Here is a 26329-nt window from a genome sequence, read left to right as displayed (position 1 = left end):
CAAAGCCTTTGACAAAGGAATTCAGGAGCAATGTGGTCAACTCGGGCACAAACACATGACAAGTGCCACTGAAATAGCAAGCTAGCCCTACAGACAGTTCTTGCTTAAAATTAGCTGTATGAATTTAGTCTTCCTATGATTTTTTCTTGTTCCTGTGACCATATTCTAGGGCATGTATGTATATAGGTTTAGAAGTACTGCTTTCCTTTTACAGATGCCTAGCAGTCTTCCTTTTTCCTCTAATTATATATAAGCCTTACTTAAAGGCTTCAGAAGCTTCTCCTTCCTATCCTTTTTGACTGAGTTCATTCTGAAACACAAACACTGATTCCTGTATTTACTGCTGAATGATAGATGAAAGCATTACAACCCATAAACAGTTAAAGGTAACGTAGTCAAAGCGGTGATGAGCAGTGAAAAGACATTGAAAAAGAGATTTCATTGACAATTCTATGTTAGGGAACAATCTGCTTTGGGTGACAGTGTGATCTCTGCGTTTGAGTTAAAAGTTTAAAATCAGTGCTGTGACACTGTGGTCTCAAGCGTCTCATAGTTGATGTTCCAGCTACCAGGGCAGAAGATACAGAAGAGCAGAGCTGAAACTGGTAAAAGCCTGCATTATTTTATTCTTCAGCACACCAGGGAAAAAAGGTCAGCAGTCAAGTCAGCTAGAACAGGCTGGGAAAAGCAAAACAAGCCCAAAGGCGCTGCTTCGGGATGCAGGAGCTGTAGGTTGCCTTGCTGACTCCCTGTGTGACTGGGCATGCTGAGCTAGTGTGCGGCACAGAGCCCTTCACCCCAATGTGCAAATACACTAGTTTGGCTCTGGCAGCTGTGGTGGTGAGATAGTTGGGGGGCTTTTACAGCATAGAACCCACCCCTCGAGTCTGTTATTTCAGGCTGGGGACCCTGAGGGGTGGTGTTACGACGTCTCCAGTGGAAGAGCAAGGTTAGCTTTACCTAAGGGCTCTCTGTCCATTGCAGGATGCAAATGTGCCCTATGGACATGTAATTCAGTGCCTGCGTGTGGTCCTCTGGAATGGTGAGAATGAACCTTCTCAGCCCCATAAAGATTCTGTGAAGATAAACTCTGTAAAAAAGGATGAGGACCTTGGATAATTCAGTGAGAGCACCATAAAAATAAGATTTCCCCCTACAGACCTGAAATGGCTGGAGGAAGCTGGCAGAACTGCTTCTAGATGCAGTTTGCGTGCCCTAAATTAAAATACACAATGAACTTCTGTCTCCAGCACTCAGACTGGCTTCTTTTCAAGCAAATAAGATCCATTAATTAGGACTTGCACAACTGTGTTTTCACACACAGTAAAAAATGGGTGCCTATTCAAAAGCTGCTAGGTGCTCCGCCGCCACTTACTGAACTGAAACGAGCAGAATTAGCCAGCACCGTCAGCTGCCAACAAAACCAAACCTGCTACAGGAGGTAACGCAAACATCTGCTCCCCTATGGCTTCTGATGGGTTTCACCCCATCCAGCCCCACCTCCAGCTGTCACCTCCCCAAAGAACCACCTAGTCAAGTGTAGTAATCTCGTGTGACCTGAAAATCGGCAGGTCAGGGCACTCGCATGCTGGGCGAGCAGGATCGCTTTGGTCTCGTGTATTTATAGCCGGGTCTTAATGGGTTCGTTAAGAAAACAGGCGAACCTTTTAGGATCGAAATTATGGTAGCGTCAGTTGGAGCACAGCAGCCAAGACTTGGGCATCCAAACTCCTTATGAAATGATCATCTAGAAAAGGAGTGCAAAGACTCAAAAACTGCTGGTGAATTTATGGCTTTTAGTGTTTGTGTGCATGTGAGAGAGAGAAAATAGCCAGGGGCCTGAATTCACACATGGATTACAGTATATTTTACTTTTAAAAGCAAAGCCCTTTTCTGATTTACAGCTATTTTAAATAATTACGTAGCTCAAACCAGCAAGGGAATCAGCTGGCATAGTGGTTTAGCATATTAAGATACAACTTTATGTGTCAACCCTCTCTCCACTCAGTGCCACAAGCTTGAGTCCTCAGCAGGGACTGCAGCTGATGAAGTGGTAGCAGCCGGTTTCCAGATCTGAAGCATGCTGTGTGGGCTGATCTTCTGCGAGGAGGGCAGCCGCCCTGGGAAACGGGATTTTCATGGATGTGAAAGCCAGAAAGGAACAGTCTTAATCATTTAGCCTGACTTCAGTTTGCTCAGTAATTCCTGCCCGAAGCCCTCTCATTTGTGGCTGAAATGGAACATGTCTGTTAGCTGTCTAACCTTGATTTAAAGACTGCAAGTGACAGAAAATGCACCCTCTCCGTGGCATGCTGTTGCAATTGTTCTTGCTGTTTGCATCTTGTTTGCAGTTTGAACTCTGCTGACAGGCTTTTAACTTCCAACTACTGTATTTTGGGTTGCTGGCACCAGTGGTGCTGTGCAGTGTTAGCCAGCATTAACATCGGCTGACTGACATCCCTGAAGGCAAATCTGGGAAGAGCTAATTCAGAGCAATCCTCTACTTGATGACTTCTTATATCTCCAGATATGGTTGTAATGGTTTTGTTTTGCTTGCTCTCAGCCAACTCTTGCTTTTCATAGGTTATCGTATCCTGTAGATATGGAATAACTTCTCTAATGCTGTGCTCATGTCCCTGAGTTAAGAGGCTGCATCTGGATGAAGATTATCTGTGGATTTAGAGCTCCTGCAGCTATGTTTGGTCGTTGCGTACTTTCAGTATCATCTGCAGTTCAGAAAAATACAGCAGGCAACAAGCTTTGGTCCTGTTTTGTTTCTCACGCCTGTGTCTTTTTCTTTTGTTCTTGCACACACACAGATTTTGACCACTGGATCTGATTGCAGGTTGTGATATATTATTGTGTGATAAAAGCTGGTAACCTAGGTAATCTCATACATTTCATGTGAAAATTCAACACAGTAGTAAAGGGAGGTATTGTATCAAGGCAGTATTAAACCCAACCTGGGATTATATTTTATCAAGCTTTCTGGAGCTCACCTCCAAGTTTTAGAGAGACCACTAAGCTCTGGATGCACGGTGGCAAGCAGATGGCAAAAGACAGCTTTACTTGAAATGCAACCCAAGTAACGGGAGGTTCTTGCATGTTTATTCCTGGCCCGAAGGGGTGAACCCTTTGCCATCTTAAAGGGATTGCTTCAGATCTGTATCAGCTTGTCAGAAGAACAGACAGCAAAAGAAAGAAGTCTTCCTTCTGTTTTAGAGATAACTTTATGTTACTTATGATATAGATTACAAACCACATGATGATATGAACAGCAATCACAAATAGGGTCTTTCGCTTTGGGATAAATCCCCTTGCTAGAATAATAAAATCTGTGGCTGTGTTTGTGAACCAAATGTGTGTGTGTGTGTATATATATATATATAAATGGTTTGTATGTCAATATCTCAGTGAATATCGTGAATATCTATCTAGTAGAATTGCATTTACTTATTTTCATATTTTATTTAATTTCATATTTTCTAGAAATTTTGTTTATTAAAAAGGATGTTAGGTATTATACGTAACAAGAAATGTCTTCGTCCTGCAGAGGATAGTGGGATTAATATGATGTGAGTAGAAGACGTTCAAATTTTCCAGGCAGATCCAAATATATTTGAGCAATCATCTTGACAAATTATGTGACACTTGGGTTTGCAGCTGGGAGGGTGTGGAGTAGAAACCGAACAGGATTGACAGCAAAGAGACTAATGAAGATCCACAAGATGGAAACAACATTGGGACAGATGATTAGGACTGGATGAAAGCACATGAGATAAGAGAACTATAAATAAAGTTAATGTGAAAATATTGATCTGGGTAATCCTACTTAGATGGTTATATCTGAATGACAGATTCTGAAATAATTGCCCACAGAAGGTGGCAGCAACATCCACTCCGCAGACAGGGTGAAGGCATCACAGTAGATCTGGAATGAAAGGAAAAGAACCTGCTACTACTATTTGTACCATAGCCTCATAGCTCTCAAACCAGCATGAAAGTCTTTCCTACCTTTGAAGACAGACTCAGGTACATTATTTCCAATCAGATTCTGGCAACAACATGATCCTTCATCAGTGGAGGCAAAACATCTATTCCACAGAAAAATTAGTTCAGCAAATTAGCTTGTGATCAAGAGTGAAGGGCTGGCTACCAGTAAAAAACCCATCACTCTTAACTACGTTTCACTGCATTTATAAGGAAACCAGTCCTTTACATAGCTTTCTATTATACTAACTGTAACCAGCTTTCGTTTGGTCACCAGCAAATCTTTTGTGCAGCTGACACTCCTTCAAAGAGGTGTTGCTGAAATCAATAGACATGTGCCTGGGGAACCATAAATAATGGAACACCTGATGCTCTGCAAAGTTAACACTTTCTCCATACATCGCATATTCCAGGCTGAACATCCAGAGTGACCCCGGGCAGAAGACAGACATCCTTTCTTAGATCCAGCTGCAATATTTGAAGACACTAGTGCTTCCTCACCCCACAATTTTGCCAGAAAGCTGATTTATATGGAATCTCTGTAATCCAGCATAGGAAAAAAAAATCGTCAGGGTTAATGGAAATCACTGTTTCAGTGTAAACTAATCTTTGTCCTTAAAGGTAAAGCTACAGAGGATGAAGGAACACCACCTGGTAGGCAGAAATGGAAGCAAGATACCCACTGGCTGAAAGGCAGTAACAAACAGCTGAGACCATACTGCCTTGGAACAGCACAGGAAATAACTTCATGGAAAGATTTTATGTATTTATTTATTTGATTTGATTCAGCTCTGTCTGGAGCAGTTCAGCCACTCTCTGCCCTCAGCTGGCTGCTACCACCCATGCGATGAGCACTGGAATGGGACACGCTCCCACCCTGCGTCAGTCCCGAGTCAGCTGGTTTGGCTGAAACTGCTGCTGCTGCTGGTTTGGTTAAGAACAGTCATGCTGCTTTTCCACCCCAGCCCTCCAGGTCTTCAGCGTGGGAGGGTCCCATCTTAAGCTGCCACAGCTGTTGCGTGGGCCAGGCGATGTTTGTAGGTAGAATTAACTCTAAAACTGATGGACCTTCATGGTTGTAACAACGCTTCCCTTGTTTCAGTGATCTTTTGTGCTCCGGTATCGTACCACAGCTTCAGTTTGCTACAGTTTAATTCTTCCTGAAGGAAAAAGAATTTCCAATTAATCCGAGGAGGATTAAGCTACAGCAAATATTGATTTACAAATATGAGCCAATTAAATTTGAGCAGCTGAGACGGTTATCACCTTCCCGTTTCCTTCCTTGCTGCTTTCCTGGAGGTTGGGTCCCTGTCACAAGGGCAGCTGAACTGGCATACGGAGCTGCTCCAGGAGCACCAGGGTCCCCTGCCTTGCGGAGGGGAACAGAGCGATGCCCACCCAGGGTTGCCTGAAGAGGCAGGGCTGGAAATTTCAGTGGTTTGAAAGTGGATTCACCTGCTGTTCACCTGCCTACAAAGTCAGAGGTGGCCACCTCCAGGAAAAGGATGAGAGGAGAGCTGGAGAAGTAACTGCTACTGCTCCCTGAGCACGCTGCCTCACAGAGAGACAGTCCCTTCCAAACGGGAATGCACAGGCATTTAGCATGCCTTAACCAGCATCCCTTGCCTTCAAACACGGTTATGCTACTGTCCACTTTTCACACTAAAAAACTTGGTAGATCTGAGGACCTGGCAAGTGTCTTCGCCATGAGAATGACCTGTTGAGGATGGAGGAGGTAACTTGTGCACTAAAACTTTGTGCCCTTCCTTCCTTTGGGATAATGTCATTGTGGCAACCTCCCTCCGTGTCTTATGTGATGCCTCTTCTCTTTTTCCTGTAGGTCAGCATGTCACTGTGAAGACAGGGAACAGCAGGGGTAGCTAAATATATCCAGGAGATGGCAAAGATCTCCTCAAGATTTAGAAACTTCTGTTTATGATTTGTAGAAGAAAAGGAATTAGGTCATGAACATGGCAGAAGAGTGGGAGAGAAAAAAAGGGAACAGAGGAAAGAAGAAAAGGCTCAGAGACTGCAGAAGATGAAGAAGGTGGAGGAACACTTACGAGGCAAGGCTCATATTCACAGTAGACAGAACATCTGTAGTGTCCCAAAGATGTGGTATTTCTGGAAACATGCCATAGTTGGGCAGTGCTTTTATATGACTTGACTCGTTATAAAACCGTTCAAGTGTCCTGGTCTCACAAAACGCATGAACACTGCCAGAACCACAGATAACCACCTCCACCTCACTTCTTCCCCTGCTATCTTCATGCACGCTGTATCTGAATACAGGATTTTGCTTTTTAGGCTCTAACTGACCTTGGCAACAGAAGGTTTTGTTTAGTTTTTTCGGTTAATGTGCCTGACTGAACGTGATTCACATGTTTTCTTAGTGACTGCATGGGCTGCATGGGACATGGCTGTTTTTCCAAACTTGCTGTGATTCAGTGGAATTCAGGCATTTTCATATTGAACATCTGTGACTTGGGGAGGATCCATGTGTTTTCTCAATGAATATGAATGAAACTGGCAAAAGCCTCAGCATTTCCTTCTTGCTTCTATGCTTGTAATTATCACAGTATATAAATACACAGAGACTTTCTCAGAATGTGCCTAAGAAGATCTGATAAAATCTAGGTTTTGCTTAGCCCTGTCTCTCTGTGTAAGGAGGCAAGTCAGATCCAGTGGATACAATCTCCTGTGTCTCCCCTCCCATGCATGCAGACACACATGTGCACCAAGACTTCTGGACTTACTTTAGAACCTAATTCTTCCTCTTACCTGGATACGCAGAACTGTCGGGTCCCGACAGTGTTGGAAAAACCACTCGCTTCTCTTCCCCTTCTCATCCCCTGCCCAGACACATCAAGGGCTGTTGCAGCAGCTTTGTCCCCTCCTCGGGGAATGGCTGCTCTGGCAGCGGTGCTTGGGTGGCTTTTCTGCAACTTGGAGCAACTTTGCAATAAACAAACTTCGCAACGTGGCCACCAGCAGAACAGCTGCCCTGCCAAGTGCCCCTGGTAGGGGAGGACGGAGCTGCAGTAACTCCTCCTGCCACTTTATTGTCTTTGCCCTGGTTTTACTTATCTGTCCCAGAGTGAATTTACTTTTCGCTGACCCAACTCTTGCCAGGATGTTGAAATTAAATTTGGTAAAGGACCAGTGGGAGCAGCAAGAGACTGGTAACTGTTGAAGCATTGTACTTAGCTTTCATGGAAAGATGGATGCCTGCTACTTAGCATTTATATGATGCTGTATATTCTCAGTGTCACTGAAGAAACACTAATTCATTCTTAGACCACTCCCAGCTAGATACGGGAGTCAGGAACAGTGAGAAAGGCAGGCAATACCGCTCTCACTGAAGCTGATGGAAGTTTCTACTTACAGCTTATTTCTGGTAAATGCTTCCCTGCTGCGCTGAGCGCTATTTACTGACCTAATGCTAGGATAACGAGCAAGCCTTTTCGCGGAAAACGAGGACCAGAATATTAAGGCAAGAAAAATCCTTGCTGAATTGAGCAAACCCGTTTATCCTTGCAAATTTCTGGCTCATTTAAATTCTCGTCCTTCCCGAGGCATGCCTCCGCAACCAGAGGCAGCCCGTGCGCCAGCCACCGCTTTCCCCCATCCCAGCTAAGCCAGCTGATCCCCTCCCCCCATGCCCCCCCCGCCCCCCGAGGAATCGGTGTCGGTGAAGACCTCTCCGGGCTCAGGGCGGCCCCAGAGCAGCGACGTGCCCGTGAACGCTGCGCCCGCGGGGGACGCCAGCCCCGGCAGCGCGGCAGGGGCGGCGGGGGGCGACGGGGCGGGGGCTGCGCGGGGCGGTGGCGGAGGGGAGCCGCCCTCCCCGCCCCCTCGCACAGGCTTGTCCTTCCCAGCGGCGGCGGCTGGGATTGCCTCCCGAGGCGGCGGGGCGAAGCCACCTGCCGGGGAGCGGCGCGGCGCGGTGCGGGCTGCCCGCGATGCCGGCTTAGCGGCGGGACATGGCGGGGCGGCTGCGGGGCGGCAGGTGCAGGGGCGGGCGAGGCGGCGGTCCCCCGACGGGGCGGGCGCTGGCGCTGCTGGTGCCGCTGTGGCTCTGCGCGGTGGGCGGCGGCGGAGCGGTGCCGGTGTATAACCTCAGCCTGGCGGTGGACGAGGGGCTGCCGGCCGAGACGCTGGTGGGGGACATCCGCGCCGGGCTGCCGGAGGGCGCGGGGCCGCCGGGGGGCTTTCTGCTGTCGGAGGGCAGCGGCGAGTCGGCGGTGCTGGCGGACTTCCACGTCCAGCCGGAGACGGGCATCATCCGCACGGCGCGGCGGCTGGACCGGGAGCGGCGGGCGCGCTACAGCTTCGCGGCGGCCACGCTGCGCGGCGAGGTGGTGCAGGTGGAGATCGCGGTCACCGACGTGAACGACCACCCGCCGCGCTTCCCGCGGGACGGGCTGCAGCTCAACGTCTCCGAGCTCAGCCCGCCCGGCACCGCCTTCCGCCTGCCGGCCGCCCGCGACCCCGACGCCGGCCGCTTCGGCACGCAGGGCTACGCGCTGCTGGAGGAGGGCGGCGCGGCGGGGGAGCCGCCGCTCTTCCAGCTGCGCTACGGGCGGCCGGAGCCGCTGGAGCTGGTGCTGCTGCGGCGGCTGGACCGCGAGCGGACGGAGGTGCACCGGCTGGTGGTGGAGGCGTGGGACGGCGGCAGCCCGCGGCGCAGCGGCCGCCTGCGGGTGTGGGTGCGGGTGCTGGACGAGAACGACAACGCGCCCGCCTTCAGCCGCGGCGAGTACCGGGCGCGGCTGCGGGAGGACGCGCCGCCGGGCACGGCCGTCTGCCGCCTGCGGGCCACCGACCCCGACCTGGGCGCCAACGGCGAGGTGCGCTACGCCATCAACCGCCGGCAGAGCGACCCCGACGGCTACTTCGCGGTGGAGGAGCGCAGCGGCGTGCTGCGCCTCCGCCGCCCGCTGGACCGCGAGGCGCGGGCCCTGCACCGCCTGGTCGTGGAGGCGCGGGACGGCGGCGCCCAGCCCGAGGTCTCCAGCGCGCTCGTCTCCGTGGACGTGCTGGACGTGAACGACAACCGCCCCGCCATCCGCCTGCTCTACCTCACCGAGAGCCGCGGCCCGCGGGTCTCCGAGGGGGCGCGGCCCGGCGACTACGTGGCCCGCGTCTCCGTCTCGGACGCCGACGAGGGCGGCGGGGCGGAGGGCGGCGGCGGCATCGCGCTGGCCCTGCTGGGCGGCGACGGCGCCTTCGCGCTCCGGCCGGCCGGCACCGGCGTCTTCTTCCTCTGCGTGGCGGGGCCGCTGGACCGCGAGAGCCGCGACCTCTACGAGCTGCGGCTGGTGGCCACGGACGGCGGCGCGCCGCCGCTCTCCGCCGAGGAGCCGCTGCTGCTGCGCGTCGCTGACATCAACGACGAGGCGCCCGCCTTCGCGCAGCCCCACTACCGCGCCGCCGTCTCCGAGGCCGCCTCCCCCGGCACCGCCGTGCTCCGCCTCAGCGCCTCCGACGCCGACGAGCCGGGCTCGCCCAACGCCGAGGTGCGGTACGCGCTGGAGGGCGACCCGGCCGCCCTGGCCCTGCTGCGCATCGACGCGCGCAGCGGCGCCGTCAGCACGCGCGCCCGCCTGGACCGGGAGCGGCAGGCGGCGCTGGAGCTGCGCGTGGTGGCGCGCGACGGCGGGCGCCCGCCGCGCGCCGCCGCCTGCCGCCTCAGCGTCCGCGTCGAGGACGCCAACGACAACGAGCCGCGCTTCGAGCGCCAGGTCTACCGCGGCCGCCTGCCCGAGCACGCCGCGCCCGGCCGCTGCCTCCTGCAGGTGAGCCCCCCTCCCCCCCGCGGCCCGCCGCCCTCCCCCCGCCCGCACCCACCGGCGAGAGCCCGGCGAGCGCAGGGCGGCCGGCGCGGAGCGGCACCGGGCCTCAGGGCCGTGCGGCGTGGCGCGGCCGTGGAGCGCCGGAGCGCCGCCGGTAGCGCCGGTGGCCTCGCAGACGCGTTCCTCGGCCCAGAGAACGTGAGGCGCGGTAACGGGCGCGGAGGGTCAGCTCATCGGTGAGTGCCGGGTGCGGCTCTCCCGAACGCCCGGAGGAACTGCCTGTGGGGTGTCCCCCTGGGGATGGGGAGCGGGACCCCCGAGGGCAGGGGGGAGCCGCTGAGGGGGAGCCGAGGGCCGCACCGTGCCCGGGGGGCAGGAGGTCCTTCGGGGCCTCGCGGTATGTCCAGGGCTCCCAGCTCACGGTGAGAAGCAATGCACGCTGCCTTCGCAGAAACCCGTCGGTGCCAACCCGAGAAATGTTCTCCTTGTCCATCGAGAAGCCCGTTACTCTTTGGGAGTGCGTGGAGTGGGGGCTTGGTGGGGCCGGGGGCTGCCAGCCCTGCAGCTTTTGGCTTGGGAGGACGTTTTGGAACTGTGAACCGGGCAAAGTCTTTTCCACCCACAGGACAGTCACAGCGGTAGGTCCTTAGGTGAAGGTACAAGCGTTTCAGAGGTGGTGCAGGTACTTACATGAGTCTGGAGGAAAACGTGCTTAAAGAGGAGACGTATGAAGAGTTGCAATGTGTTTTCTCAGTACTTTTAAAGAAAAATAATTTTATCTTTATCTCTGCGTGGCCTACTTATTTGTTTTTTAAAATCAGGAATCATTGATGATGATCAATGGTCTAAGACCAGTTTATTTCAACAAAAAGCATTTTCCTCTCTTGGTGTTTGGTTGGTTGGTTTTTTGGGTTTTTTTGTTTTTGTTTGTGTGGGTTTTTTTTGTTGTTTTTTTTTAATTTGCACTCTGAACTTGAAATGTACAGCTGTAATGAAAATCAAGCTATAAAAAGTTTGGGAGGATTGAGCTAATGGAGCTTTTTATTTCATATCCCAAACTGACAAGAAAATTCCATCGCTGCCCTTTCTGTGACCTCCAGCCCCTGGGGAAAAAAACGCACTGGCGCCCCAGGAAAAGGCCGGGAGAAAGTTAATAACGTAATTTAAAAAGTTGTTTTTCTCCGGGGAGGAGGGGGGGTCCCACTGCCGCAGGTGGGCGCGGGCCCGGGGACGCGCCGTCGGCGTCCGTGGTGCTGAACGGCAGCAGGACAGGAGCCGTCGGGGTGCACGGCCACAGCCCCCTGCCGCGGCTGGGCGTAACGAACAGGCGCTTTTTGCTTTTGATTTAATCAGAAGCACCCTAAAGGGTTCCTGAAGCGTTTTAAAGAAAATTACCTCCGATTGTGCTTTTATTATTATTTTTTTTTCTTGTAGGCTTTGATGTACTAATAGTGCAAATTTTCGAGCAGTTCAAAGGTGTGAGGCACTGTGGGTATCACCCGTGGTGTACTGAATTTTGAAAGCATCACCATGCTGCCGTAATCCTGTTCAGAGTGTAGAATGAAATAGTTAGGTCCTGGTGCCTGATGGATCAAACCTGGCATATTAAAGCCAAAGGTGACCGAGAATGAGGCATCAGAGACACGTGCAGATGAGCATCCCATGAACTGCCAGGGCAGGAAGGTGGCGTTCCTACTTGCAGGTTAATCCTGGGTCATCATAGTGATGTTCAGGTTTCATAGTGCATTGTATAATAGGCTTAAGCTTTAAATGTACCCACCTTTTAAGCTTTAAATGTACCCACCTTTTAAAACTATCCTCTTTCTCCCTATTTTCCTTCTACTCAACCACTGTGAGCAGGAAGAGCTATCATGAACCAGGCAGCTTCGTTTATGTTGCTCTAGGAGTTGCAGCTAGTGGTAAGAATGAAGAAAACGGTTTGGGTTTTGGCCAAGCCATTTTTCAGGGTCTGTGGTATGAGTCCTGTCTCTGATGTGGCGCTTGAACTTAAAAGCTAGCATGAAAAGGAGATAGCCACAGGCCGTGCTATTGCTGCTCCTCAAGAACCGAAAATGAACCAAGACACTGCAGGAGACTACTCAAGTCACTTAGCTTCCTCTGCTCTGCAACCCGGGGGACAGCAGAAGAGGACTGTGGGTGTTCATCACGTATTTGTGATAATCGTTGGCGCTCCTTTTTATGTTTGGGTCACAATCATAGTAGCTGGAAGTCTTCTAAAGCTTCCCGTCTTTCCCTTCTGCAAGCAGAGGGGCTCTTGCAATAGTGCATCGCTGAAGTCTTGTTCATTAGTAACCTCTGCTTGGGGACCAGCTGGTGACAGACCATCACTTCATAGGTTGTAAGTCTGTGTAGAGGAATGAAGGCAGCGGGCTAATTAGCATTGATAACATGCAGCTGTGGCCTTGCCTCGAAGGCAGTGGGTTGATTGACATGGACCATGTGCAGCTGTAGCTCGTTCCCGCTAAGTAGTTAAATAGCCCTGAGGAGTGTAGGAGAGGGGGTTGGGTTGAGGAGGGGCAGTATTGGGGGCTGGCTTCTGGAGAAACAATGTGGATGGTAGAATCTGACTGATGGTAAAGCCCTCTTAGCCTGGTAGCTTGTGGTGCTGCAGCATGTCTGCGGCTTTCTGCCCTAGTGCTTTGCTGTAGCTCTGCCCAACTGCCAGATACCAGGTGATTTATTCCCTTGTGTTCTTGACTGCATGTTGGTAATAAGAGATTTCTTTCTTCCTGGGAGTTCTTTTACTCCTGCTGTGATTATTATTTAGGCTATCTTCATTTCCCCCCTACTTTTCACAAATCTAGCCCATGATGTGGGCTAGATCTATGAAGTGTATCAACTTGCATGTAAGTCTGTCTTTTAGTCCTTTCTCCTGCTCCTCAGGAATTCAGTGGTTGGAGGAACTGATTATGCACTTAGAAGACCAAGTTTTCAGCCACTTCTGGAAATACTGCTTGATTCCAGGCATATGTATGGGCTTTTCTGTGTTGACAAAGGGCTTTCCCTTTCAGTGCAGATTGACTAGTAAGGCTGAATCTGCCTCCTGAAAAATAAGTGGAATGTGCTTGCATCAGCTAATATAAGAAAGAAATGTGCCAATATGATGATTGTGCCATTGGGGAGGATAATGCAGGTGGAGATCAGAAATCTGAGCAGACAAATAGGGGCAAGTCTAAATGGGGTAAAGGGAAAGCAATGGGTTATCAAACATTAGAAAGCAGAGCAAAAGTATGCAGTGAAACACGTAAGTAGATTTTTGAAGACACTACAGTGTTTATCATATTTTTGTCCATTTTTGGATACTGAATTTCTGGTTTATTATTGGTTGTTATAGATACACCTGTGTTAAAATTTAAGCTTTACTAGTGGGATGATTAAAAAGAAGAAAACTAAAAAAGATACAGGCACAGGGAGGAAAAGGTGAATGCAGTTGGGGAGAAACTGTAGTGCATTAACAAACATGGAAGTAGCAGTAGCACTGTTTGTGTGATGTCAGCAGAAGGTTTAATAATGCTTTGGTTTTGGTAGATGTATTGGCATTCTTGTTTCTTCATGTAGAGGTATGGTGCATTATTTTTGAGTGGTCTCTGGCCTCATGGATATTTCTTGTTCAATTATTGTGATGAACTTGAATCATGAACTTCAATATAAATCTGTTTCCTGGAGACCTAGTGTGACCTAGAAAGGCGGTAAGATGGAGGAATGAGTGAGAGCACCTTGGGCTTTCTCCTGTTTTACTTACTATACCTTTCATCCCATTCTCAAAGACCAATGTGATTACAAATGCCTGTGGACTACTGAGTGATGGTGATGATTATGTCCTATTTCTGCACTCTTTGGTGTCAGCTTGGCAGTTTCTGGTGGGTTTAGCATCTGCTGATGCATACGTCTGTGATGATTGCACCTCTGTGGCCTAAGAGTGAGGAGTGTGACAAAGTGTCTCTCTTCTGAGCCATTCTCTTAATCCTATGAATGAATTAAGGAATAAAGCTCTGCTATAGACCTGCCTTGGTAATATAGATTTAACTGTGATTACAGATTTTATTTTCAAGCTTTTTTAGGTGGTTGCAGTGCTTCTTGATACTCGTTGTGACAGTCCTCTTTATTACAACGTGTCTCAAAATTATAGTACTGAGTTGCTAGGTTTGTCAGGATTTTCAGTCTTCTAGCTGAAGCAGCAGTATATTATGCACCCTTCTCTTGTGTCTTTCATGGAGCAGGCTAAAACTTGATCTAAAGGGAAATAATTTGGCATGTCAGGTTGACATCAGTTTTCTTTGTTGCACCTTTGATGAGGTGGAAACACCCCATTCTGTTTCGTATCCTCTGGGGACTCCTGCATAAAAGAGTATTTCGCCCCTACTGGGCAGTGCAGAGCTTATAGTTAGGAAGAGACCTGGTGACTGTGGCAGCTCTCAGCTGAACTCGTGTTTTGAACTTCATGAAGGTATTAATTTTGTGTTATACAGCATAGTATATTCTGTATATGTTTGGGGCTTGTAAGTTAAACTTGCTTCTACTGTCAGGGTGTGCTGATAGATTGTAAGGTACTCTGTGGCATAAATGTCATTCACTTTATACTGCCACATGCATTCTTATGAAAAGTATAACGAGTTACGTACCTGTAATTGCATCTTGAACAGAACATCAATTGTCATGAATTAGTGACAGTCATGTCAGTTGTTTTTTACTGAATTTATTTGCTTTTATGGTTTATTAGAAAATAAATGTTTGTTGGCTTTAGAGTCATCTCTGACGGAACAGAGGAAAAGGAAGAATGCATGTTATCTGTCAAATGATAAACACTAATATGCATTCCGCTGTTAGGAGAACTTGTACTTTTCTGGTCCATTAAGGAGGGTGTTTTAGCTCACTGGTTAGAGCTCCTCAGTTCTTTTTATTTAAAAGTAACAGACTTTCTTATGCTGAGATTGTGGGGGGGGTGGGTTGTAAATGCAATGACAGCAAAGAAAGATTTTGTTTAAAGCTGTTAAAGCTAACCTATAGTATTACGGAATAATAAACCTGTGGGGTTTTAGAAAATGATATTTAAAGGTATAATATATGCAAGCAGAATGCATGGATTTTGAGGACTTTTAAGTACTTCATATATTTGAGAAAAGTTGTTCATTCTTACTTGAAATACACATTTCCCAGAGGTTGGATGAGAATGGGAGAGTTCTAGAAAAGACATTAACGTGTATGTTTTCCTATTTTTTCTCTGCTTTCTGAAAAAGGAAAAAGAAAACTAGGAGGACAGAAAGGCATGGCAGGTGCATCCCTGCTGTGAGGGATGGAGACTTGAGACTTTAACCTGTCAGTGAGCTGCTGAGCAGGTGGCAGCATTGGCTGCAGACTGTATTTCTCTTCCTTTTCTTTCCCTGAATGTTGAAGCAAGGAGCTAAAAGGACAGTCCTTTCTCTAATGGTTTTGGTCCTGGATCATTTAGTCCATATTACAATTACTGAAACCAGAAATGAAGCCAGCAAACTAGGTTCACAGAAGTTATAAAGAGCTATAAAATCAAGTTCATCCTAGTTAGAGGTAAGACAAAAAGAAGCTAGAAGAGATCAGGGCATGCATTCCTTTGTTGGCTTCCTGAGCTTTCCAGGTGTAATTTTCACTGCATCCAATTTAAAGAAGTCTGCTGCAGAAAACACAGATTTTGGTTGTTGGCTTAGATTGCTACTGTGTTTTGAAACTAGTACCGTTGACAACAGGAAGACCAAACTGCAGACTGAACTACAGTTACAGCAGAGAAATTCAACACCTAACCTATAACTATAATGCAAAACTGTTTATTTGTTCATCCAATTGGTACTGTTATTTTACTGAGTCTGAAAGCAGTTAACATGTCATCCTTTATCTGTTAGGTGTATGATTTTGTAGTTACTTCTTTCTAAATTCACAACAAACATCCCTTTGCACTCCAAAAGCCATTTAGTAGATTCTCAGTAGATTATGATAGCTTTATAGCTAATCACTTTTCATGGCTATGTACAACTTTTTGTAATCTACTAATATATGGCTTTAGAAGTGGGATAGTCTGGGCTCAGAGGTTAATAAATGTCTCTTTGAATCTGTGCAGTAGTGTTCTGATTGCAGTGCTGAGCTGATTGCATGAAGGGGAAAAATGGAAAAAAAAAACCCAAACCAGAAAACTTTAATGATAAATGAATAGGATTTCTACTTTCTTTTGCTGAAGAATTCTGATTGTGGTGCCCTTCTAGCTTTTTAATAATAGGAAAACCATTCCATTTAATAACTAAAATGTTCATAAGAATGAGTCTGTTCCTTGATGCAGTCCTTTCAGTGCCAGCATCCAACAGTGAATGGGTGCTTTGTGGATGTAACCAGCTGTGATCCTGAAAATGCAAGGATGTGAGAAATGGGAGGTAGAAGCCTGGGACTTCTGCTGCTCTTAGTTTGTAGTGACTTTTAAATGTGGTAAGTGTTAAATTTTCGTTGTCCGCTACCGGCAAAAAACAGATCTCTGGAGGCAAGTAATTCCCCCACTCATGTACTGAATCTACAGCTGTTTGTTAACTGAACACACCGCTTGGAGAACATACGAAACATTGACATGGAAATACTTGGCTTTTATTTGAGGATTAAAAATTATGTGAAATTTTGAGAACAAAAACATTTCTCAAATTGATGCAGAAAAGGACCTTCTTCCCCCAATTCTTGAGGGAGTCTTAACTGTCATCAGCAAGCTGGGTCTGGGAAGAGGGAAAGCATGAAGGCTTATGCATGGCTAAGTCTGAAATTGTCTGCACACTTTGGTCTATAGCCATGATGAGAAAAGGGATATGCATGATAAAGGTGGTAGTAGAGAAATTAGATGTATTCCTAGCTTTGGGGTAGTGTAAGAGGAGTGACGATACTAAGTAGTCTTAATAACATGCTTTATATTGCAGAAATCTCTGTATTAAAATATTAGCTAAAAACCTACTCTGATCACCAGTGGCAAACAGAGTCCTTGAATACCTTTGGCTGCTAGTTTTGGAGAGTTCTGTAGCACAAGGAGTAATCAGTTAAGTGTCCAGCAAGCATTCATTTATAGCCACTGACCTTCTGGAGTAATGATGGTGAACTATTTTAGATGGAAGGCCTTCCAATTCAGAAATGTAGTGGTTTTGCTGGTGTTCACCTTCATACAAGGAGCTGACTTCAGCAGTTGTCTTATAATACACTTGAGCAAATTATTAATAAAGCTGTAAATGGTTGGGTATGGCCTGTCTGTTCATTTATCAAATATTAATGCCAGTTTATCATCTGTATAGATTTTCATAAATTGCTGGGTCAGCAGAAGGCTCAGCCTTTCCTGGAAGGCTTTAAAGTACTGGGAAATAGATGAGTTGGGAATCTTTAAGTTCCAGCTCACTATGCAAACAGATTGACCCACGGCAGAATGAGCCTTTTTATTTTACTTCGCTGCGCAATTCGTTCTTGAAAACAGACTTCTAATTGCATGCTGAAAAAAAGGTCAATGATTTACAGGGTCTGCATTTCTCTTTTAAAATGCATGAGTTTAATTTAGAACCTAGTCAGAAGCTTTATGGGCTTCAACATGCATGTAGATAGCTTGAAGAAACTTACACACACAGTTAATGATAGTTTGATAATGATAGAGAGAATGATAGTCTGAGCAATCCCTACTCTACATCCGGTGTAAAATGGTAAGTAATATGAACACTGCTGTAGCAAGGAATGGGGGTGTCTGTCCCACTGATTATCCAAATCCTGCTGCAGGTGTCAACAGTACAGAGGTGCAGATGTGAGCTAACAAACACTTTGGGAAAGTATCACACACTCACTTGGCACAGGTGTTCCACCTAAGAGCCTGTCTGTGTTGTGTTGGACCAATATCCCATCTAGCCCTATATCCATTTTCTCATAGGCGCTAAAAGCATATGCCCTGCATGAGTATAAGAACAGGGCAAACGTGAATCTTTCCCTCATGGATTCTCGGTGTTCAACTGTTTTCAGCTTAGAGACATCCCAAGCAAGATAGAGTTTCTATGTATTTGTAACCCTGAATGGATTTTGTTCTGTGAAACATACCCACAGTGTACTGCGGCAAAGGGTGTGCTCATCATCTGCTTGCTCCGTGAGGAATCTCCCCTTTCCTTTGAACCTGGAGACAGGGGGGATGGTTGGTCCTGACTACTTGTGATTTCACATGTCTGTTGTATCACCTCTCCCTTGTCCAGTACTTACTCTTGTTAGCTCGAGGAGAAAAAAAAAAAAGCATTTGGCCAGTAGCTATTCTTCTGAATGGCAAATGCAGAAATGTGACACTAGTGAAAATATAAAATAAAGCCTTGTTTGTTAGATACAGTAGAAGAAAGTGCACATTTCATATAATTGATAGAAAATACTATCCTTGCTCTCAGTCTGTGAAGAAAGTTTACTAGTCTATGTAAAAAGGCATTTATTTTAGGAGGAGTAATAGATTTTTAAAATACTACTTATAAATCACAGTTCATTCAATCAGTTCTAAGCTCTTTGAGACTCTGTAAGAAGCTGCACAAAATCAGGAGCTTTTTAATTTCATTGGCACTTGGGTGAAATCACTGGTCAATGTTGAATTGCAAGGGATTTATGTCATGTCTGGAAGACATGTCCAGTGGTGGTGTATTTAGCATTGCAACAGAAATGTGCAAATACTTCTCACCTTTTGTACTGAACTGCTCTCCTATATAAATTTGTATGTATAATTTTATATACAAAATTTTATGTACAAAAATGTGCAGCAGATTCAACAGTTGTATCCTATCTAACACATACATGACCAAATGAGTAACTGTTAGTGCTTTTACTATATAATATATAAGATAGTAAATAACTGCTGATGCAGAAGGGATGTTTTTAAGGACCCCATGTGCTGGCTGGCTGTGTTTGGATGTAAAATCTCTGCCGATTCCTCTTGATAATGACTTGGTTAGGATTTTCACGGTAGATGCAGGAACTACATACCAAAGTAGGCGGATTACTGATGGAATTGTGCTGTGTATGACGTAAATTCTTGTTCCTCGCTCAGTCCCATTTAAATTCAGTAGTGCAAAGAAGGTTTTCACTAGGCTTCCCTTAATGTGGGTAAACTTGACAGCCCAAAGCCTCACTCTTCATTGTAGCATCTGACAGTGAGCGTTAGCAGAACGTGTGTTCAGGGACAGTGCTTCTGTTACAGCCCTTTTCTGTGCCTATTTCCTCACTTCCACAAGCTTCCCATTGACAATGTGGGTCACTCCAGATGGAGCAAATCTCTGGACTTTGAAATGGTGCTTTGTTTAGAAGTGAGGTTTTGTTCTGTAAGTACGGTATTAGAGATGCAGCTCTAGATTCTGTCTCTTCCCTTTGCACTAAACAGAAACAAGTGTTACATTTATGCCAGACCTTACTAGCTCCATTTCCTGCTGGATATGACTTAAAATAAAAATTGGGATGCTGCCATGCCTATTTACTTGTGCTCACTGCTTTAAGCATGAAACTGTTGCAGTACCAACACTGTTGGCTGTAGTAGGAGCAAATCTACTAACTCTCAGCCCTGACAGTTCTCTCGGTCCCCTGCACTGACCTTGTGTTAATGTTTTTGTCTCTCCTTCTCCCTCCCTGTCCCCAGCGACTTCCCTCATGCAGACAATTAAGTCCTCATGCTTATGTCTGCTCCACTTCCACTGGCTGGTGCCTACATCTGGTACTGGGGAAGGGGTAACAGGAAGGGCAGTTTTTTAACTGATGTCTGACTAAACACATGCGAGACAAACAACTTGTGTATGCCCTGGTTTTTTAACAGTTATAAACAAACACATATGTTTTAATGCAGTCTCCAAGGAACTGGATGTATCTTGCCAGTCAGAGAAACTGCTGGAGACAACTGCACTTGGCCTCTGAGACATTACCTTCTACGTGACCTTTTGTTTTCAAATGTGTAAAAACCCCAGTAAATACAGTTTTATCCTACACACAGTTTTTCCTGCTATGTTTTGTAGGTGCTTTGAATTCAGTCCAGACAGACCAGCGTTAGGATTTACCAAAGCCTTCTCTCCCAAGTGTCCTTCTGTTGTGTGACTCCATTGATAACAGACCTATCATTTTTAAAAAGCTGTTTTCTTATAGACAACATGTTATCAGTTACAGATACATTGATATCTTTATCTGTGCTTCTGTACACAAATGGGGTTACGTATTAAGTATTCTCCATAGGTATAGGCACCTAATTATTTTTACTTAGGGATACATTATTGATCTTTTGATAGGCTGTTGCCTTGGGCATTTATGCAGTTTGATTCTGTAAGAAATCCCACAATTTTATTAACTAGCTGATTTTATGGATACATTTCAGCTTGGTACTTTTATCGCTATGATGCTTAATGACATTTCTGTAGGATTGATGTGCACTTACATGGGCATGAACTCAATAAAGTGTGTCTGTCATTCTTTTTGGAAAAGATTTTTGATTGTCTTAGAAGCTCCCAAATGGAGGAGATTAAGCTCTTTGAGACAAGGATTATCCCTTTGTAATGCTTACGCTGTATGTTGTACTATAAGTGCAGGATGTATAGATAGGGTTTTTGGTGTACTGTTAGAAAATATGTTAATCTCAAGAATTTAACAACACAGAATGTAAATCCTAAAATTCGCAGTTTACATTTGGGGGAAGGCAGAGTAACCTGAATGTACCAACTCGGCGCTTGCTCAGTTCTCAGCAGGTTGGTTCCAGTTTTTGAGTGTTTTGTGTGCTGTGCTGTTACTCTTGCTCATGAAGGCATCACGAAGAATTTGATTTTACAGTGTTTCGAGAAATGAGATCAATGAAAGCACTTCAGTGTTCCTGGGGCATGTTGTGTTTACACTCGTAGTTACTCCAGTGTGGTTCTGGGGTGGCTTTTTAGGACCATTAGTACAGCAAGGGTTGGTCAGGGTGTGGAGCCCCATCAGGATCTAGTCTCTGGTTCATGGTGCAAAAGGCTGGGGATGAAATTGCTCAAATTGAAGACTGGCTGTTTAACCTCAGAGCACAAAATTCAGTAACACTGGATTTTAAAAATGACCAAACCTGGTAATTCCTGTCCGCTCTGCATTGTGTAGACCTGTAAGCCTGTGCAAAGTAAATGTAAAATGCTGCCATATGGTAATAGTATACAACAACATTGTGCCAGTTGATGTCTGCACAACTTGTGGGGCACTGGGAGGATCTTTTCAGAAAAGCTGTTGTTGCACAAGCATGCAGGGAGCTTAGAAACATAAGCTGCAATGAAATCAGCCACAACTTGTTCTTTGGGGGGTGTGTGTGTGTGTGTGTGTTCAGGTTCTCGGGATTTTGAAAATCCCAAATAATTTAGTGTGTCTGTGGGTTTCTGAGGGGGAAGGGGGCACTGTATGCATAATGCTGTAGGAGCAAGGGAGTGGAATGAACTCCAATACAAATGGGATGTGCTTTCCCAGACAACAAAACTTATTCTTAATGTAACATATTTGAAAACAATATGTGCTGCCATCACTAGTAATAGTCGAATAATTATTTTCCCCAGAGTTTAATTTGAAAACAGTCACAATTTAGACAATGCTTTTTCCTTTAGATTTACGATTGTGTAATTTTTAAAAGATTCAAGAGACGGAGTTTCATGCCAGTTTTAAAAAGAGGGAAGAAAGGTACACCCCCTTATATTTGGCCTCTCTTGTTTGTTTGCTCCTTTTGTTACTATTAAAGTAAACTTCCATATGCTAGAATTTGTTGTTTCTTTTCTTTTTTTTTTTAGCTGCCTTTGAAGTTGATGTCTTTAGCAATAATTTTGGCAGTGCTGCAGCCTTGTAATGGTTTTGCTCTGATACCAAGTTCCTTTTGTGTTCTCTTTCCACTGAAAAAACCAAACACCAAGTCTCTTAGATTTGTAATCTCCAATTAAAGAAGTAAGGTTTAAATTTTCATGGAACTAATAAATAATTACTTTTAAATTTATTTTAATCTTAATTTGTGCCTGTATCTGAGGTGGGGGGAAGAGCTAACAATTGAAACTTTTTGAAAGGCTGACTGCTTTTAATTTTCAGAAGAAGTTTGTCTGAAGAGAGGACCCAAGCCCGTATTTGGGAGTTAGAACAGAACTTGTGTTACATTTCCAGAACCCTGTGGTTATGGGACACTAGTTATCCCACAGTTTCTAACACTGTTGTTGAAATGCCATGTTGAAAAAAACATATGTTTCCTGGGAGATGTTTGATGTCTATTGTATCTTCTTGGAGGGCACTTAAAGAACTTTTTGAGACTTTGATTTTATGCTATGGCATTAATCTTACAAATTGCTCATAATGGAAAGAATGTTTTGGGCCTATGCACTGAGTCGTGGTTATTTTTCCTACAAAGTGTGGATGAAAGTTGGAAATGTTGCTGGGGATTACAGGTGCAAATCTCAGCACCAACCATCCTCAAGGGCTCCCAGTGGCTCTAGCTCCCTTTGCCCACCCCATGTTTCTGGGAAGCTGAGCAGAACTGCTGTGCCATCTGAAATGCATGGGCAGGCACGTGTTCTCATCAGGTGTCTGGCTTTAGCCAGGTCACCAGACCTCTCTGTCCCATCATCTTTACTCAGTATTTTCAAAATGGGAACTGATAAGTTATTTGCACAGTAATATTAATACTTAACTGGTAATATCTCACCTAAATCAGTTCACACTTGTCTTTTTTTAGGCCGGATCACGTTGACTCTGTCATCCATGTATTTTTTTTCTCCTCTTCAGTATCCAATAAATAAATTTTCAGCTAACAGCAAAAAAATACTAGTTTATTGGTATGTAATTTCATATTTTGTCATACCATATTTTTCATTTCAGTATTCTGGTTCTTCTGTGTAAAGATACTTGTGATCTTGTACATTGAAAGTGCTTTTCTAATTTCAAGAACTGGCGAATGTTATTGGAAGTGCATATGTTCTGCTTTTTTTTCCGGTTAATGAATAGACTTAACAAGCTGGTTATCAATACAACCAACCCATTTGTTATCTCTGTTTTTCAAAACATCTTGTTTCCATTTCTTTAACTAGTTTTTTACCATATGATTCTTTGACTAATGGCTGTGTTGTCTGTACTAAATGTAAAGAAATGTAATTTACATTGGTTGCTTTACTAAATCCAGATCAACTTCCTTGTGTGCCTAGAAAAATCTGTTATGGAAAGGATACTGAGGTACTTGGAAAAATGTTTTATTTTATCATCTTTTCTGTCTTTATCCTGTGAAACTTGTTCAAAAATTTTTATCTGTTTAGGTCAGGCTGATAGGATTATAGTGACTGCATTCAGTTGTTCTCCTTTTCTAAATGTAGTCCCTCCATTTGGTATTTTCAAGAGAGATGGTTTTGTTAAGATCTGGAATGGTTAGGGCTGCAAGCTTGTAGTTTATTTGTCAGTTCTTCAACAGTTCTAGGTTGGGTCCTGCCACTCTGAATGCTGTTTGAATTTTAACTTTAAGGTGCATAACTTCCATTCCTGTGTTCTTAGTCTAGTTATGACGGCCACAATTATTGCTGATGACAGAAGTGAGGAACATACTCAGGTCTAGCACAGTGGCTAATTTTAAGTGTGCTATCTTCTCATCTGAGCACACCCATTTCTGCTTATTCTCTTCTGTTCATGAATACCTATATGTTTTTATCATGATTGACTGAAGTCCCAGACTTCTGTCATATCCAAACCCTTTTTTTATTTGTCTTTAAGTGTTAATTTTTAATGTTTTTATCACTTAAAAATTTTGAGATGCAGACTAACTGTTGTTTATTCCTCCATTTAATATAAACTTAAGTTACAATTACATGGTCTGAAGTATTCATGTCCAATGGCATTATTGTTTTCACTGATTTGTGAGTCTCTGAGAAGTTAAAGCTTCTCATAAAGATATGATTCCTGTTGATATTTTTTTCTCCAAGAGCCATTATAGTTCTCTCTGTGTATCTTCAAGTCTAACCTTGGGGCTGAGGAAGCCTGTAGCAGATACTCAGCTCTATTCCATGTGATGCTGGGGAAGAAATCCACAGAACAACATAGCTTCTGAGCATTAGCTCAACAATTTACAGCCATTAAGATCTCATCTTCTTGCTCTGAGGGCTAGCTATTTATGTTTCTCTTGGCTCATAGACTTGTATGTGAATTAATTCTCAGTTTTTTGTTTGGTGTTTTTTTTTTAATAATATACAGGTTAACTGGGGTTGCTAGTAGAGTTCCTCCTCTGGTGAGACCTTTTACTGGCTGATGTATTAGAGATTTATTTCGTTAGGCCATTCATTCTTTAAGCCCCTGGCATCTGAACCTCCATGGTGTCTCTAAGCATCTTCTGGAGATACTATAGAGCTACTGCTGGGATTCAGTCCAGCTCCTTTTGGCTTCTGCACCTTCCGGTTTTCTTCATAACAAAGCTGTTCTCATGTGAATCTTACATGTCTCCAATTAAATAAGACATTTTCTTTCACTCCTCTGAAAATTACTGAGATTGCTTCCTATGTAAGCTCTTCTTGCAAGTATTTTTAAGCTTGTGTTTTTATCTGCTCTTAGTAGTGAATTTTTCTTACTTGGGTGTTCTCTGCTCTCTCCGCTTCCTCCTTGTGGACAAGCAGGAGAAAACTCATTCCTGACTTTGATCAGCCTCACCCAATGAAGCAACTGTTAGCGGCCAGTCATTCTCTGTTGGGAGTGGTATGGCTGGAAATAGTGTGTATGAGAGTTACTCAATGAGAAAACAATATTTATAAAAGAATTTCCAAATGTCAGACAAAGTCACTTACAGGGAAGATTCCTGGCCTGTCACAGTGAGCATGGATGTTGTCACTGTGCAGTACCAAAACTGCTTTTCTTTGGTGTTAATGAAGCCTTCAAAGAACCTCAAGAGGCAGACAGTCATCTGTCATATTCCTCATCCTACTTTTAAAAATGCTCTAGAAAATGCAGGATATCTGAATACTTAGAATATCTGTAATCCCTTTCAGAAAAAATATTTATTGAATTAAGATGCATCCCTAAAAAGCAAGAAATAGAAACTATGACTGGGGAGAACAAGCATCTCAGTCTTACTCCTCATGTGTCTGTGATGTTCTCAAGTATGAGATCTTTGGCAGCTATTATTCAGCCTACTTCTGTTTATCACTTTATATATATATATAACTGTTTATAACTCCCAAATGGGAGAAAAGAAGATGACCCAAGTAATTCAAGTACTGATGGAAGATAAAAGCTGTTGTAAAGTATCAGAAGGAGGCAGACTAACAGAGACAGAGATGAGACTGCAATATTATGCTGCCATCAGCAGTAGCCAGGAAAAAAAGGCATTGTGTCATTATCCTGACTTAGTGGTCAGAAGAGAAGGGTGACCAGAGCAAAGAGGAATGTGAATTGTCTCTGAAAGAGTCCTGCAGAGTGTTTAGGTTTGTGTGAGTTGTATTGCAAGTGTATTTCAATTAATGTGCTTAAAATAATTGAAAAGAAAGAATTGTAGTTAGAGGATGAGTGCTGTTGTGAAAGTTTCAGCTGGTCAATAGGATTGAAGTAGAGCTCTACAAACTGCCAGAAATTCATTTAAACTTTTAGAGCAAAAGGCTGTATCAGTTTTCTTTTTGTATGTAATTGAACACTGTCAGTGTGAAGGATGCTCACCCAGAGCTTTGTGTTTTGGAGTTAATGATTTGTGCAAATGGTTTTGTAATGATGTGAAGATACATATGATTAGCATTAAATATACTTGTCTCCATTCTGATCTACAGGACTGCTTTCCTAGCAGTGACACAGGAACAGGCCACCAGCTGCAGTAGCATTTTTTGGAGAAAGTCAGAGGCACTTGATGTGGTCAGTATGTTCTGGTCATTTACAACCCAGTAATGTGAGAGTGTAGGTGTATGAGGCTTCAGTTCGATACAAATTTCCATTATGTAACAAACTGATCTAAAAACAAATTCTGCAGTGAGTGGGTGGGGAAGAGGAGACTAATGCATATCAGAGAAGAGATTTCCTCTAAAGTAGTAAATATTTTTGTTGGAAACCATAGAAGGGGACATGCTGGGAGAGTGATAGGCAGGCTGGCTTATTTCTGTTTCTTGCTGTGAAAATGTCTGTTTCCAGAGTTAGCTGTGAAGCTGATAGCCCCATTTAATACCATATACAACTAAAACAATTTCTTCTCTTTAGATATCTGCATGCTTTTTACCAAGTATACAGTAATCTCTCCATTCAAGATTCTTGTCATATTCTTTTGCAAAAATAAAGTGTTGGTGTTAGTCTTCTTTAAAAGACAGTGACAATGGGATTCACACAGATACAGAAGCATAAGTTGAGCTGTAGTTATTTGGATACTCTTATTTAAAATGTGAATTTCAAGAACACTTTTTTTTTTTTTTTGCAAATGACCCCTTTAGGATTATTCAGCTTGCTGGAATAGTACATGTCCTCCTTATCTGTGCAATCATTGTAGACCTTGCAAACTGTAATGTAGTACACAGATTTAGATATTGGGAACATTGTGTGTGTTTGTGACAATTCCA

The 26329-nt window shown here is 44.8% G+C and overlaps 1 protein-coding gene across 1 annotated transcript in view; it reads left to right on the top strand.

Moving 5' to 3' along the window:
* Nucleotides 1-7884: 7884 nt before the first annotated feature.
* DCHS2 (dachsous cadherin-related 2) overlaps nucleotides 7885-26329 on the top strand; it is a 250110-nt gene continuing 231665 nt past the window's right edge. The window contains exon 1 of the mRNA XM_080384716.1: nucleotides 7885-9788. Within this exon, the coding sequence (XP_080240842.1) occupies nucleotides 7974-9788 (1815 nt within the window). The 5' untranslated portion in view covers nucleotides 7885-7973. The remainder of the gene's footprint in view (nucleotides 9789-26329) is intronic.

Source organism: Falco punctatus, assembly GCF_963210335.1.
Source record: "Falco punctatus genome assembly, chromosome: 1".
NCBI lineage: Eukaryota > Metazoa > Chordata > Aves > Falconiformes > Falconidae > Falco > Falco punctatus.
This window is presented reverse-complemented; position numbering and strand designations above follow the sequence as displayed.